At 41.3% G+C, this 16,783-nt stretch overlaps 1 protein-coding gene across 1 annotated transcript in view; it reads right to left on the reverse strand.

Moving 5' to 3' along the window:
• Positions 1-342: 342 nt before the first annotated feature.
• Positions 343-16,783, reverse strand: part of NKAIN2 (sodium/potassium transporting ATPase interacting 2) — a 1,132,096-nt gene continuing 1,115,655 nt past the window's right edge. Inside the window, exons 6-7 of the mRNA XM_061131719.1 lie at positions 5,717-5,798; positions 343-1,388 (exon numbers count right to left, since the gene is read on the reverse strand). Coding sequence (XP_060987702.1) covers positions 1,379-1,388; positions 5,717-5,798 — 92 coding nt within the window. The 3' untranslated portion in view covers positions 343-1,378. The remainder of the gene's footprint in view (positions 1,389-5,716; positions 5,799-16,783) is intronic.

A 16,783-nucleotide genomic window follows, 5' to 3' on the forward strand; every position in this document is an offset into this window, starting at 1 on the left:
GCTAATTATGTTTTTCACTAATGAAAATCAAATAATGCTTGAATATATAGAACAAAATTTCCTAGGAATTCAGAATATTCCATAAACACATTGACCTACTATTAAGTTTCCAAAGGCATCTTGTTGCCAACTACATTAACAGCACAGTTTTTCTGCCACAATAATACAGGAGGATTAAAATACACTCTAACACACAACAGATCCCCCAATTACCACAAAGAGATCTCAAATATTTCACCAAGGTAACTATTGTTCCCCCCACCCACCCAAAAAATAATCTCGTATGCTCAAGTTAGGAAAAAAAGTTCACCTACATAGGGGCTTCCATTTGAATTAGATATAAAAGAGTAAACATAGCTAATACATATTCAGTTGGCCTCTGTTGATAGAAATCCACAGCTGTTTCTGTGTTAGTAAAAGACATTTGTAGATACTTATAAAAGCACCTAGAGTGCAATAAATAAAATCAGTGAGTTAAGCCATTTCTGTTCTCTGCTTCCCCGTAGATTAATGAGTTTAGTAGATTAATATGTTTTGCTTTGTCCCACCCAACCCCCTCAGAAGACCTTGTTGAAGAATTATAAAGATGACGATTATTACTTTGTTACTGTTACTTGTCTCTTTTTGGCCACGGTGGAGGCTCAATGGTAAAAGCACTTGGCTGACAGTTGGCAGTTTTCATACACAGACACACTGGAGCTGCTGAACTATGCAGTCCTGTTTCTTGACATGACACGCATACAGACTCGAACTCATTTGGAATTAACAGCAGTGTGTTAGCCTAAAGGAGGTGACTTGGGGATGTCTGCACTGAGGACTCTCAGGCGCACAACTTAGGTGGGTTAAGGCAAGTATGTACGGTACAGCCTTTAGGGCAAACACCTGCCGTTTCAGACTTCGGCTACAAGGTCATCATGGCATGTTTGTGTGTGTGTTTTTGCAATTACATTGCCTACATGGCCCTGGTGCTATCAAGACATATGGAGGGCAGACCGTGCCCTGGATGACTTCGCAGCCGGCCGAGGCCGCCCGGCTGGGCTGTAGAGGAGTTAGTGACGGCCAGCAGAGGGCGCCAACGCGTCTCCTTGTGAACTTTGCAGAGACCTGGGAGAAAGCAGCCTGCGTTCAGGAAATCCACGAGGGGCGCGGCCTGCAGGTTTGTCTGTTTAAGATAGAAAGAGGAGGCCAAGGAGAATTGGTGTGTGCCGGTGTGTGCGTGCGTGTGTGTGCGCGTGTCCCTCCCAGTGCATGTGGAGGCTTTATGTTTTGTTAGCATGTATTAAACTTCGTTGCTTCTTGCTCTTCAAAAAATGCAGGAGGCCACCGCAAAACAAGTTCTTTGAAAGGTCCAGGAGCTGATGTATTGAAGCCATTTGTGTTATTTTGACCTGAGAGAGAGAAAAAAGATGTTTTTAATCAAGGGTCAGAGCTCATACCCTTTTCTCACCTCTCTGAGCGCAAGAGTAAACCTGTCCCCCCCCCCCCCCCCCAAAAAAAGTCCAAAGCCCAAATTGTGCTTTAAATAGACAGTTTTCCTCCTCTCAACTTTTTCCTCAGTGCAACCTTTTAGATAGAGAGGCCAGCTATGGTAATTTAAAATCCATTTTCTGGGGGTTAATGAATATGTTTTGCTGTATAGTTAGGCTGCCAAAAAGAATGCAGTGGTTTCAAATGGTGGCCTGATCCTGCGTGCGATACTCCCACATTAATGCCGCAGGGAGCCCAATAGATCTGGACCTGCTTCGGCACATAGGTCAGTGGTAGTCAAAGCAGCTACTTTGTTGGAAAATTAACCTGCAGACATGGGAATGTTAAGCACAGCAACTTCATAGCCGTTATTGGTTTCAAAGAGTCCTCCAAACTGTAAGAGAAAAATTAATGAAAACTTTTCCCTTTTAGATGGATTATAGATAATCCAAAGAATTATACATCAAGAATATTCACCCAACCTAACTTTTTAAAAAGAAGACTGTTTATTCATTGACTGCAGAAGCTAAAACACAGCTATGAATGGAGGTCAGTTAGGGGCAGTGTTTCCAAAGCCTTGTCCAAGCTCTGAGCCATTGAAGATTTGCTGGGTATAGTGGAAACCCCACAGCTAAAATTGCACATTGCTTTTAAGCATCTATTTTCCTTCTAAGGAATTGCTTTTATTTCCGTTGCTATATAATATCATGGGGGTGCTTGAACTGGCCCATGATGCTAAATTACTCTTACTTTCTGAGATTTGTTTATGGCAGGCTGACAGGAGAAGGTCCACTGCACTGGACAAAGACACGGGCAGGCTCAGGTCTCTGCCTCCCAGCAGGGAATGGAGTTTATGCGTGAATTGGTTTGTTTTTCCTGGGATTTTAATAGGCAGTGACTCTCCAATGATTGTTTTTGAGGGCTACACAGTTGGAAAGCTCTTCATTCAACACCACATAATGTGAAACCAAAATGGAATATAAGGGAACGCACTAACAGGGGAGGATGCAGGCAGGTATGGAACTATGGCGGCTACGTTAATGTGAGGAAGTAGAGATAAATGAATTTAAAACCAGGGAATGAAATGTCAGGGCAAACTCACAGTCCACATAAGAATTTGGAAAAAAACAAAACAAAACAAAACTAAGGGGTCAGGAAAACTGCCTGGTAACTGGGGCTGCATAACTCACAAGACGTGTGACCTGGGTTTTTCTTTCCTTTCATCCAGTTTCCTCATCTGTAAAATAAAAGCTTAGTGTTCTGGTACTTGAAGTCTGCTCGGAGATGCTTTGTAGAAGTGATGGTAGTAGTATTTTGATTGGTGATTTGTTAAACATTTGTTTCATGAGCAGTGGGACTTGAAGACTCTGATGTAATTTAACCATTTTCAGGCAGTAAGGGAAAAAAATAACATTTTTATTACTTTTGGTTTGCCACTAAAAGTATTTAATAAAATCATGAGACGTTTCTGTCTTCAAGGAATTTCATTCTGGACATTAAATTTGAAGAGTCCTCTCTTTAAAGAAAACAGAATTATAAATGCCTGGTTTGAAAGTATATTCTTGATTACATATAATTAGCATTCTTATGTTATTATCAGAGCTTATCCTTAAATAATGATTGTATCCAATTTATTATATTTTGATCATCTTTACTGATCATTCATACTGACCAGCACAGTGTAATGTTATGTGATAAAAATGTGTGATATTGTTAGAAGCAAGAAATTGCAGGACTTAAAGATGTTCTGGTCTACTTTTAAGCACAAGCATATTGTTACATGTTACTGGGGCTGATAAGATGTGATACATTGTTTACTGAGGAAACCTTTTGGGAATGAAAATACAATGTATGTTAATTTGAGTTGATGAAGTCTTTTCATGAGTAATATTGGTTAACATAAGCCTTGTTCCTACAACTAATAAATTGCTTATTAAGTGTCTTGTATGTGACATGTCCTCTGTTGTAATTCTCTACAAGCATTGTTTTATATTAATTCAGAGAAGCTGTATGAAGCACATATGCTATTGTCTCTGTTTTGCAGTTGAGGAAACTTAGGCCCTGATGGGTCAGATGGTAAAGAATCTGCCTGCAGTGCAGAGACCCAGGTTTGATCCCTGGGTAGGGAAGATCCCCTGGAGAAGGGAATGGCAACCCACTCCAGTATTCTTCTCTAGAGAATTCCATGGACAGAGGAGCCTGGCTGGCTATAGTCCATGGGGTCACAAAGAGTTGGACATGACTGAGTGACTAACACTTTCATTTTCAGGCTTGGTGAGAATAAAGTTATTCAAATAAAGTTACAGGTCCAAGGTCATAAAGAATTGTATCGCATGCAGTCTCCCTTCCATAGCTCATCTTAACCACTGCCTCTTACTGCTTTGCTTTTAGTTTTTAATAGAACACTTTACACAAGGGTATATTATTGATACAATATCGAGAAGAATGGTAAAGAATATAAAGGGCTTATTTCTTATTTAAGCTATCAAATCTTCTGGGAGGCTGGGAACCTTATGGTATAAAGAGAAATACAACTATATTATGGGGAAGGAGCAAAAAGAAATATCAAAGGAAAAAGATTTAGAAATGTTTCATAAAGGAAGCACATTTTAAGATACAATATGAAGGAGAGTGGGATTTGAAAAGTGAAATTTGGGAAAAGACATTTGGTGTCAAGAGAATAGCATGGACAGCTGAAAAAAATACACGTCATGTTTGCGGATGGCAAGAGTTTCAGCTGGGCTGTTAAAAGTAGATAAGGGGAGACATCAGAGTATGTGTGCCCTCAGTAGAGGGTGAGGTCAGGAAGCAGTTTGTAGCCATCATAAAATGTGAAATCATTGCATTTTCCTGGTGTCTCCCAGCATTATCTGCACACTGTTGAGACTCAGAGGTTTTTAAGTTGAAGAGCAGAGACAATATTTCCATAAAATTTTGGGGCTGGGTCATAGTAGAGCTGCAAGTTCTGGTATGGATTTTGGACTTTTTGTTTAGTAGGCAGTAAGGAGTTTTTTGATGGTTTTTGGGCAAAGGCCTAACACAATTGGACAACACAATTAATAAGAAGATTAAATTGACAGTTACATAGAAGAATGGGATAGGGGCTATAGAATAAAGAGACTGGAAAACTCAGCTAATGAATAGCTGAATTAGGGCAGTGGTTTGGGGAATGTAAAAGAGGGGTTGTGTGATATCCTGTTTACAGAAGGGATGCTTTGAATGACATATAGTATTGGCTGACTTCTGAACTTGATAAAGTCTGTTTTGTGAGTGGTTTTCTGAATGCTTTTGGGGAACTACAAGAGACACACACAAAATGCAGCGTGATGCACAGATCATTCCCTTTGTGAAAAGAAGCTTAAAAGGGGATGTATAAGGATTACTTTAATCTCTCTGGAGGAGAAATACTCCCCCAAATGTGTTTATCATCCTACACACTAACAATATTAAAAGGTAAAATGACTGAATGGCGGAGGACAACGACAACAAACACGTATCTTCAAAGAGAGAAGCTCACGTTTCGAAACGAATTGGAATCTTACTTTCTATTTTGATCTTCGCTTGCAATTCAGCATATCACCTGATGCTGATATATAGAATTTGTTATCAGTTGTTATCCAAGGGAATTTGCCTAAACACAGATATAAAAATCAGGCTCTGATTGTATGTCTGCTCTCTTGAGTGCTAGAGTAAAGGGTCTGATAAGTTTAAGTCTTAATACCCTGGTTTCATTTTCACTTTTCACACCAGAAAAAAATGTTAAAGAGTATTATTACATCATTTTATCATCCAAAAGAGAACACTTATAAGTCTCATAGGGAGTGCTGGTGATAAGTATACCAGAACAACGCATGTAAACTATGACTGTACTGGGAAAATCGGGACATACAGCTTTTACATATAGTTACGTACAACTATCTACAATGTTACATCATCTTCAAAATAGGCAACTTTTGGGTAATTCAAGGAAATTATATATTATATTGAATTTTTAGCTATGTAGTTGACACACATGTAAGAATACTTTTAAAAGTAAATTTAGAGATGGCTTTCCTGATAAATTTTGTAAAACTTATGAACAAAACGTTATTAGAGCTATCTCAGTCAAAACAACATTAACAGAGGAGGAAGGACTGGAGGTAAGTCATGACTGAAGGACAGCCACATGCCACCTCTTTTGTGCGACAATAACATTTGCCTAATCACCTTGTAGTATCCCAGAAGAACACTGCCAAAGTAAAACACTCACATGTACATCGGCTGCAGCTGTAAATGAGATGTCTTCTGAGGCCCCTGATAGCCGTAAGAGTCAAAGCCACCTATGAAATCAACTGGAAAGGGACAGTTGCTATAATTAGTCAACTTTTCAGAAGAGACACATACTCATGTTCAAGGTCTTACACAGATTACTAATATAAACCTTTTAATAATCTATTAAACCAGAAGTAGCTAATTGTGGAGACAAAAAGATAGTTCCTTCAAGGCAGTGATTCCCCCACCCCCAACTGTGAGATTCAATTATTGCTTTACACGAATCTATTAGCTTGGGAGAAGAAATTATATACTCCTTTGAAGCAACCAAGACCTAATTGGAGCAATAAAATTCACTTGCACAATTAAGATGCTATATGTCTTTGTGGTTAGTGTGGAGATTTTCTGTAACACATTGCAAATGCTAAAAAAATGACGATAGCTCAAGTGCATGTATCTATCAGCAATTATTATTAGTAATAATATTATATCCTGATTGTCAGGTACAAGGTGCTGTGATGGAGGTCATGTAAATTAGCTCAGCACGGCTGTCCCTGCCATTACGTGGCTCGTAATCTCAAACAGAGTCAGAAATAAAGATATGGAAGAAATTCTAGCCAAGGATTCAGATGCATCCGATTTACATTTGGTGCAGACATATTATAGAACATACCTAGAACAGTCAAGTTCAAAGAGTCAGAAAGTACGTTGATAGATGCCAGGGATGGCAGGGTGGGGTGGGGTGGGGTGGGGTGGGGAGGGGGGAATGGATGGGGAGTCCGTGCTTAATGGGGACAGAGGTTCATTTTAGGAAGGTAAAAAATTCGGGAGATGGATGATCATGAGAGTTGCACAACAGTGTGAATGTCCTTAGTGCCACTGAACTGTACAGTTAAACATGGTGAAAATAGTATGTTTTATATTATGTGAATTTTATTGCATTATAAAAGCATTAAACATATTTATAAGCAAAAAAAGCCACATTCAAATGCAATACACACCTAGATATTTGAGATACAATGAGATATAACAAGAGTTACTATGGTAGATTACATTATCAAAAATGGCTGCAACAAGATCTCCTGAATTCCTTATCTGCTTACAGTGTAATCTGGACACTCAGCCTGTCCTGTGGTTTGGGTCTTTATCCCTTCCTGTTGAACGTGGGTAGAACTCTGTGGCCATGTGGACCCACGGAGTGTGGTAGAAGTGACACTCCATGACTCCTAAGGCTAGATCAAAAAACTGTCACGCACTTCCTTCCCTTTGCTCTTCAGGGATGCTCTTTTGGAACACAGCCATCAGGCCCAAACTGGGAAGGGCAAACTAGCCCACATGGAGAGATCAACAAAGGACCCTTGGATATGATTTTGTCGAACAGGGTGGCTGAGGTCCCAGCTGACGGTCAGCGTCAACACCCAGACACGTGCCTCCAAATGATCCCAGCCGCAAGCTGCTGAGTCAAGCCAGTGTTGGAGTCTCCCCAGCTGAGGCCTCTGACATTGAGGGTTACAGACCAGCTGTCCTCATGGAGCCTTGTCTGGATTCTTAGCCCACAGTCCCCGAGTGTAATCACTGTTGTTTTATACCACTACATTTTGCAAGCGATGGTAACTGTGACAGCACATATTCACACGAAGAGTGCTGTGAAAAACTTTTTTTGCTTTTTCTTTTTTTTTTTTATTATTATTATTATTTTTTTCCAGTGGGTTTTGTCATACATTGATATGAATCAGCCATGGATTTACATGTATTCCCAATCCCGATCCCCCCTCCCACCTCCCTCTCCACCCGATTCCTCTGGGTCTTCCCAGTGCACCAGGCCGGAGCACTTGTCTCATGCATCCCACCTGGGCTGGTGATCTGTTTCACCATAGATAGTATACATGCTGTTCTTTTGAAATATCCCACCCTCACATTCTCCCACAGAGTTCAAAAGTCTGTTCTGTATTTCTGTGTCTCTTTTTCTGTTTTGCATATAGGGTTATCGTTATCACCTTTCTAAATTCCATATATATGTGTCAGTATGCTGTAATGTTCTTTATCTTTCTGGCTTACTTCACTCTGTATAATGGGCTCCAGCTTCATCCATCTCATTAGGACTGGTTCAAATGAATTCTTTTTAATGGCTGAGTAATATTCCATGGTGTATATGTACCACAGCTTCCTTATCCATTCATCTGCTGATGGGCATCTAGGTTGCTTCCATGTCCTGGCTATTATAAACAGTGCTGCTTTTTCTTTTTCATTCCTGGACCTGGAGGTCATGTGGTGGGGCCAAAAGAGGCAGAACGACAAAAAGGCCGACAAGATAGATGACAGGAAGGAGAAAGAGAGGAACCTAGAAACTGAATTAAGATGTTTGAGGATATCTTTACTTTTTTCTAATACCTTATTCTGCTGGTTTAAGTTTGGCTAGTTTTTATTCTTAGTTTACTATCCTAAGTGTTACAGGTAGAAATTGGAACAAGTGACATAAAGTCCATGATGTTTGTTTAGTGGGGAAATCTTTTTATTTTTAAAAAACATTTTATTTTTTAGAGCAGTTTAGGTCCACAGCAAAGCTGAGAAGCACTGAGAGTCGTGCCCTACCCCGCCCCTGATACGTGCACGACCCCCCCACTCTCAGCATCCCACACCAGCAGGGTGCGCTCGTTACAGCTGATGAACCTACCTTGACGCATCCTTATCACTCAAAGGCGAGAGTTTGCGTTGGGGTTCACTTTGGTTTTAAATTCTGTAGGTTTCGACAGATTTGTAATGACATGTATCCACAATTTTGATATCATACAGAGTAGTTTCACTGCCCTAAAAATCTTCTGTGTTCTGCCTTTTTAATCTCTGCATTGCATGCATGCTGAGTCGCTTCAGTCCTGTCTGACTCTTGGCGATTCAATGGACCGTAGCCAACCAGACTCCTCTGTCCATGGGATTCTCCAGGCAAGAATACTGGAACGGGTTGCCATTTCCTTCTCCAGGGAATCTTCCCGACCCAGGGATCTTCCCAACCCAGGGTTCAAAGCCAGGTTTCCCACACTGCAGGCAGATTCTTTACCCTCTGAGCCACCCGTGAAGCCCTTTTAATCCCTCCCTCTCCGCTAAACTCTAGCAACCATTGATCTTTCTGCTGTCTCCAGTAAATGTCATGCACTTCCCTTTGCTCTTCAGGGATGCTCTCTTCAGGGATGCTCCTGAAGAGCATCTCTTCAGGATGCTCTTGCTCTCTCATGCCCAAACTGGGAAGGCCAAAGTAGCCCACATCAGAGATCAACAAAGGACCCTTGGATATGACTTTGGCTAACAGAGTGGCTGAGGTCCCAGATGACAGTCAGCATCAACACCCAGAGAGGTACCTCCAAATGGTCCCAGCCCCAAGCTGTTGAGTCAACCTGCCTTTTCTAGAATGTCATATACATGGACTCCTTTCCTTTCTACCCTTTTCTGATTTATTTCTTTCAGTCATATGCTTTGAAGGTGCCTCTATATCCTCTTATGATTTAATCTCTCTCTCTCTCTCTTTTTTTAACCATGAAAACCCTTTTACTGAGGCAGAATTTCTCTTTTGGTCAGAAGTGGAGTAGTACAACAACAGTCCTTCCTTATCCACAGAATACAGTTCAAGGTCCTTAATGGACTCTTGAACCATGAATAGTGTTGAACCCTGTATCTACACAATACATTGCTTTTTTTTTTTTTTCTCCTAGTACTAATGGATAGGTAGCATACACAGCATGAATATGCTGGCCAAAGTGATGATTTATGTTACTGGAGGTACAGAGCAGGATGGTGTGAAATTTCATCACAGTACTCAGAATGGCTCAGAAGTTAACACTTAGGAATTGTTTATTCTGTTTAATTTCTTCAGACTGCAGTTGACTGGAGGTAACTGAAACCATGATACGGAGGTCTCGCGTGTAATGAGAAGAACAGAGATCTGATGTTAGAAGGATCAGGATTCAAATACTGCCTTGACCACTTTCCAGCTGTGTGACCTTAGACAAATCACTTAACTTCTCTTACACAAGGATTACGACACTTATATTATTAGTGTGAGGATAAAATGAGGGGTGTAGAGCCCTGGGTGAGACATGTGGTGTGGAGGAAGAAAACTAAAAACCCTTAAGAATTCAGGATTTTCTTTATAATTCTTCTAAACTGTGCAGTGTGGGAGAAAGAAGTGTTTAATTTGGAACAACTATAGGACTATAGGGCTTTCCTGGTGGCTCGGATGGTAAAGAATCTCCCTCGATGCAGGAGACCTGGGTTCAATCCCTGGATTGGGAAGATCCCCTGGAGAAGGGAAAGGCTACCCACTGCAGTATTCTGGCCTGGAGAATTCCATGGACAGAAGAGCCTGCCGGGCTACAGTCCATGGGGTTGCAAAGGAGTCAGACATGACTTAGTGAGCAAATAACAGCAACTAGATGTTTGGCTTATGGGTCAAAATTTGTTGTCTAGGAGGGTGTTGCTGCCTTTAACAGAACAAAAAGAATTGAGAGAAGGGAGTTTGTGTTTGGCTTCATTAGAAAATGTAGTATGTAAGTGGCATATAGGAGCAGCAAAGACCAGAAAACATTTGGGAAATGGGAACTATAATTGTAATTGGTGGGAGACAAATTGGAGACTTGCTGGGACTGTAGAGGTGAATTTTCTTTTTCTTCATTCAGCTTTATTGTGTTTCATTGAAACCTATCTCCACCTGACATATTATGAATCTACTTTTTTTGTTGTTGATCTCAGCATGGTAATGCAAGCTGCATGATATTTACTGTTTACTACAGTGGCCCCAGAACCCAGAACACTGTCTGGCTCATGGAAGCCATATTTACTGAATGAAGTCTTTAGGCTGTTTTGAAAAAAGGCAGGTGATTTAAGCATGAAAGATGCTGGTAAAATTTCTAAGTGAAATTTAAGTGCATTTACCCTTTCTTCAGAAGGCCTTGAATGATAATTAAGAGACCTTTTATGGAAGATCTAGAATGTCAGTAATTGCTTGGATCCTGTGAGACAAAAGAAATCTTTTGGATATTAATGAAAGGAAGGCACCATTCTAGTTTCTTTGGTCGATATGAACGGAAGGAAGAAAGCTAGGACTTGCTTTAGCATCAACATAACTAGGGTGAGAGGGATCATCCATTGATAATTGCTATCAAATGTTGCAAAAATGTTGATAACTGGCAGAGAAAATATTGGTTTCTTTCTGGCAAGTTCATAGCATTCTAAATAGAGGTACATGACTGGGTAGAAGGCGACAGAATAAGAGGAAATTTGTAATTGTTTGGAGCAGTTTGCTTTTGGTTCTCTTGAAACAACTCAGGAATGTTATTTTCTTTGCAGTTGATTTTTTCTTTGCCTTAGTTTTCCTATCTGCAGTATGGGTGTGTTTTTATCTACTGACCTGTAGAGGCACAGGAATGCCCAGTTATTTTAAAATTAGTAAAGTGCCATATCAGTTTAATAACTATGATTTGATAACATTAATAATAGTGGAATTTAGAAATTACCAAGTAAGAGAAAAATGCTTTTTGAAGGAATATTCTTCAATCAAATATGTCCCCTGTTGTGAGCTTCCCTTTTATTTAAACCTTTTAATCGTGAGCACTGAGCTCAGCCAAACTAAAGCTGCTTTTTAAAAACACATGTTAGCAGGGTGGTATTGTAATATAAAATTGTACCTAGGTTATTCATGACAAAAGCCACTAGTCAACACACTCGTTTGGAGATAGAGCTGGAAAGTACCATGGGGGGGAAATTTTTAAAGGCAGCTCACAGAAAGCTAAGCCTAAATATTTGGAAGCACTCATTGAAAGATGTCAAAGAATTTCCATGGGCCCATGAAAATAGATTGTAAATCCATTATCTCTGCAGGTAAGGATTCCAAGGGTACTTATCTCCAGTGGCACAAAAGGAATTTCAGAGCATAACCAACCACAGTCCAAGTCCAAAAACCCCCTGTTCCTCCCACGCAGACTTACTTGGAGGCAGCAATTCGGCTTCTTCTGTGAGCTGGATGCACTCAATCTGGATGTACATCTCTGAGTGGACGTGAAACTATTTTTTATTTTTTCTGATTAGGAAAGCACAGTCCTTTGTAGGTAGGGGTGCTTTACGCCACCGTTGCCCGAAAAGTCACTAAAGCGTGATACTAGAGAGAGCTTCCAGCAGGCGAAACATGTATTGAATGAAATGAGACTTATTAGCTAAATCACAGCAGATGCTTCACTTCCTAACCTTGTTCAGAAAATAACCTTTCCTCAGGGTCTTAGGGTTGTGTTTTCCATGTTTCTCTCTTAGTTGTATCACAGTCAGATCTTCAGTGTTTTAACTCGGTAGACACATTTAAGTATATGAAAAATACAAATGAAATATTTCTTTAGAGATCATTTGAGTAACTACTTTAAGCTGTTGGTTCTAAAAACTTAATGAAAATGCAATACACATTTCCACTTGATAAACTGTTTTGTCTTTTCACTTTTGCCTATTTTTGCTGATTCTCAGTGTGGCCAGTACCTTAGGTGAAATTTGAAGAAACACATGTTGGTTTTCTGCTGAGGGTCTTGCTGTTGAATCATCTTCTAATAGTCTAATACCACCACCGGCTGCATCACAGGGAAAGTGTGAAGTAGTGGAAAGACTGAGGGCTTGGGGGTCAGAAGACCTGGGCTCAGCCATGCCTTCCCTTCTTACTACCATTGTACCCACAAGCAGGTCACGACTGCTCTGAGCCTGACTTTCTTCCTCTGTGAAGTGGAGAGAAAACAATTCCAACTTCACAGGGTTACAACTAGATGCACGTATTTTATGGATACACTGCAGGTAGATTTGGGGTCTCACCTCTTTTAGCAAGGGATTTATACAAAAAGAATGATTCAAACTCTGCTTTATATGTTTAGTTTCTTTACTGAAAGGATGAGAGTTTTTCAGGCCAGGAAAGTAGATGGAGATAAGTAAGGGTCAGAGAAGAGAACTTGGTGTTAGAATTTACTGGAAGTTTATGTGGAATGATGTAAGTGTGTAAGTCATCGGAAGAAGCTGAGGTAGGTTTATGGAAACCCTTCACATGTTCACTTGGTTGGTTATCTATAGTCTGGCAAGTGATAGTAGTAACCCATGTGACATATTGTAGAAAAAAAGGAAAGATATTGTATATATTTAAAAAAAAAAAAAAAACTACCTAGAACTGGGTTTCCATTTTTCAAATATTTTTGGAAATCACCTTGTATCTTATTCTAAAGGATGGAGAGAGGCTGGACCTGCCTCGGTTTGTGGTCTGTGAGGCTTTGACCCATGAGTAGGGAAAAGGAAATTTCGAGTGGAGTGAGTGAGAGTGAAGACTCCAAGAGCTTGTTTCCTGGATTGGGCCGAAGGAATGAGGCCAGGGCTAGGTAGAAGCATGGCTTTGGAGAAGAAAGGCTTAACCATTCCTCTCAGATGTGGGCGGGGTTTCAAGAAGACATGGCTCAGATGGTAAAGAATCTCCCTGTAATGCAGGAGACCTGGGTTCGATCCCTGGGTTGGGAAGATGCCCTGGAGAAGGAAATGGCAACCCACTCCAGTATTCTTGCCTGGAGAATTCCATGGATGGAGGAGCCCGGAGGGCTACAGTCCATAAGACCACAAAGAGCCGGACACAACTGAGTGACTAGCACTTTCACTTCTCTAGGAGACAGAAGGATAATTGCTGGTATGGAGACCCCTCGAGGTTCAGAGGGGAAATGGGACGAGTTGATGTCTGGTAGCTGTGGTTTTTCTCGGGTTTGGGTACGAGGCGTAAGGTACTTGGAAGGGTTTGAAGCAGGTCGCATGGTGACTGGGTCACCATGGGGGAGAGGAGTGAGAACTGTGCTGGGAAGAGGGAGCGCCCAGGTGGGCTTAGGGGCTCTCCCCAGCTGTTGCGCGGCAGCCCTGGATTAGAAGTAGAGACACTGCATCTGAGCTGCATCAGGCAAGGATATTGGAAATCCACGCCTGATGGAGGAGAACGCAAGGACGGAAACCAAGGGTGCCTGCAAGAACATCACTGTTCTTGTGCATCCGGGAGCGAGATGATGAGTAGAAAGAAACAAAACTTCCAATGGAGGGAAGCTCCTAGATAAAGATGAAGACAGAGTCCTCCAGGAGGGAGGCAGGAGAACAAAGGAGTAAAACTGGGAGTTTACAGTCAGGCAGAGAGTGTTGGAACTGGTGATTTTTAGAGACGCCTTCTTCCTCCACAGTGAAGGTGATCCAAATGAGTCTCCTTGGTGAAGGGAACTACGGGGGTAGGTGGTGAAGTGAGTGGTGACAAAGGTGGTTAAGTGAGACGGTCAAGAAACTGTATAGCTAGAGTCAGAAAACTGTGCATTCAGATAGTTTTAATACTTTGAATAGATGTGGAATCACGTGCAGAGTGGGATAAAATGACCTTTATTTTCAAGGTTGCTGGCATCACTTTGTGCTGTGGCATTTGGGTGGATTAGATACACCAGTCTCTGTTTTGTTCTTCCCTTAGAGAATGGCTTTCAATTATATGTGACGTGTCTTTCAGTCGGAATTGGAGAGAGCAGTTATTACAAGCTCTAGGCAAGCTAGTTAGACATGATTGGCTATGTCTTCACAGCTGACATCTGGGATATATTTAGAAGGCACAGCCCACTTAAATGCAGGTTTTAATTAGGGTATGGGACATTGATGTATCCATATTTAGGGAAATGAAAAATAAAGCATGAATGCTAAAATCCTCAGGAGAGAACGGTTTCTCCCCTTGTACTTTTTGGTTACACAAATTTTGCATTATTTTTCAGCCTCCAGAAAGGAGGACTAAACCTAAATTAATCATCTTTGTAGAACAATGATAGCAGTCTCAGGTATGAGGATGTTCAGTGGTCACTCTAATAATACTCTAGGTATTTGGGATAGGTGAAACTAGATTTTCCATGTGGTGTTCATTAAAAACACATAAGATGATTCCTGTGTGAATTATGGTGTCCATTTGGTCAATAGGGGTGAAAAAGTTTTCCTTTTAAGAAAAGGCACATCTATTTCTGTTAAGTTCTGCACATCCCTCTGATGTATCCTTTAGGTTTCAGTGGGGACGTCATTTCTTCAGGGAAGAATTTCCTAGTCCTCTTAACTGGATGAGGTACCACTGGGGTAAGTCCTTCCATCCCCACTCTCCTTATCTGAACACTCATCATACTTTGGTGTGTTTCCTCGTGTGAATCGTGTGCTGGGTTGTAGGCATCACGGAGGCAAAGACAGCGTCTGTTTCACCCCTAGTGACTAACGCACAGCCTCCCACGTGGAGCGGCTACTCGACAAACGTGTCAGAAGAAACTGTGTCTGGTTTCCTGGTGAAGTGATGTGTAAAGTATACCTGGCCCCGGGCGGCAGGTTCAGCTCCCAGCACCGCCTCTAAATGATGGCCCTGGAGCAAGTCATTGTTCCTTTCCTTAGCTGTAAAATCAGGGGATTAAAGCAGGTGATTGCTAATATTGTTCAGTGCACTATGATCTGCATGATTCCATCTTTGTGGGATTGTTTTACATACTGATAATAGCAGTAGAGCATTTAAAGTGAACTAACCTGTGAAGACATCACGAGTGGGAAAAATTGGTGTGAAGGAGTTGTTCCCCCTCTGGCTGTTGCTGCTGTTATGCCTCAATTTTACTGAGCAAGTTTCTAAGGAGATGAACTGAAGTATAATAGGGTCTGTTGGAACCTGAGACTCGAGACATGACCGTTCCCACTTGGGGAACAGAGTGATGGAAAAAAGTGGGAGCTGGGAGAGAAAAATAGGGTGGACGGGCTTGGAGCCCACAGAAGTACTGTCGTCCCCTTTCAGTTTATTTCCGTGATGAAGGTATATGGATGAGTGACTGTGCATCCCTTTGCCTCTGTGCTCTTGGGAATTCCTTTCGCATCAACTCCATTAGTTACAAAGGCAGCAATCCATATCCAATTTTCTTTTTGTGTCAGGATTGTTCATGTATAAACCAGGATTCTTTGTGGGAAACATTTGCAATTAATCCCCTAAACAAACAAACAAACAAAAAATGCAAATCTCGCTCTGCCCTAAGGCAGCCCTGCTGACTCCGAGGCCAGACTGCCATCTATTATACACAGAAATGAATTGAAATTCCCACTTTGGGCCTAACCTAATTTTCCAGTGATAATAGGCATGGATTCCCAGAAGCACTCTATGCCTCTTGATAGTAACATCCTCATTTCCTTTCCTGGTAAATGTCTTAAATAAAGGTTTTAGCACCAAAGGAAATTAACCTTTAAATTAATTGTAATTATGAAATGCCATCACTGATTTTTGTCTTCAGCCTAATTACTTTCTATTATTTAAACAAACCTCACCTCCTGTGAGTTTTAAGTTTGTTTCTCCTTCACTCCCTGCCACACAATGCCAACCCATCCACGTGGAGGACTGCCTGACTCTCTGCTGCCTCGTTTAAATGTCACGCAGGATTGAGGGTTTGCCCTGTGCTGCTTATTTACAAGGCGCTCTCTAACTGCTCTGCATAAGGCAGCTCTGCTCAGATGTTTTCGTTCCGCATACCTGGTGGCCGTCTTGTCTTTAGAGAGGCAGTGCTTTTAGTCCTCCTGCTGTTAAGAAGGAGATAGCCAAGCCTGGCCTTCTATTCCTATTAGATGCCGTTGCCACTGCTAAAGCAAAACTGGTTCTAATGAATTTGGCAACTGCCAGCATCCTTTATCAAAAGACTAACTTTGAATGTACCATCTTCTTTCTCGGCACGTCTCAGCGTTGGAGGGCTCTTAGACGTCTGTTTCCTGTGCCAGCTCTTTGTCTTGTTCTCATTTGTTCTTTCAAGACAGGACTAAAGGATCCCATCTACTTTATTTGTGAGCATGTATGTTGGCGCTGAAAGCATCCTATTTTTTTGCTACTTAGCTGCTTTCCTTCTCATGTCATTATCAATGTGAGTAAAGAGAGAGATGGTGAGGAAACGGGTACAGAACACGTGTTAGTGGATGGGAAGGGGCAAAATAATCACAATTGGGAGATGTTTCTTTTAATCCTTTCTGTAAATATCACCACTTCTGCTGCCTTTCACAA

The sequence above is a fragment of the Dama dama genome, chromosome 28 (assembly GCF_033118175.1).
Source record: "Dama dama isolate Ldn47 chromosome 28, ASM3311817v1, whole genome shotgun sequence".
NCBI lineage: Eukaryota > Metazoa > Chordata > Mammalia > Artiodactyla > Cervidae > Dama > Dama dama.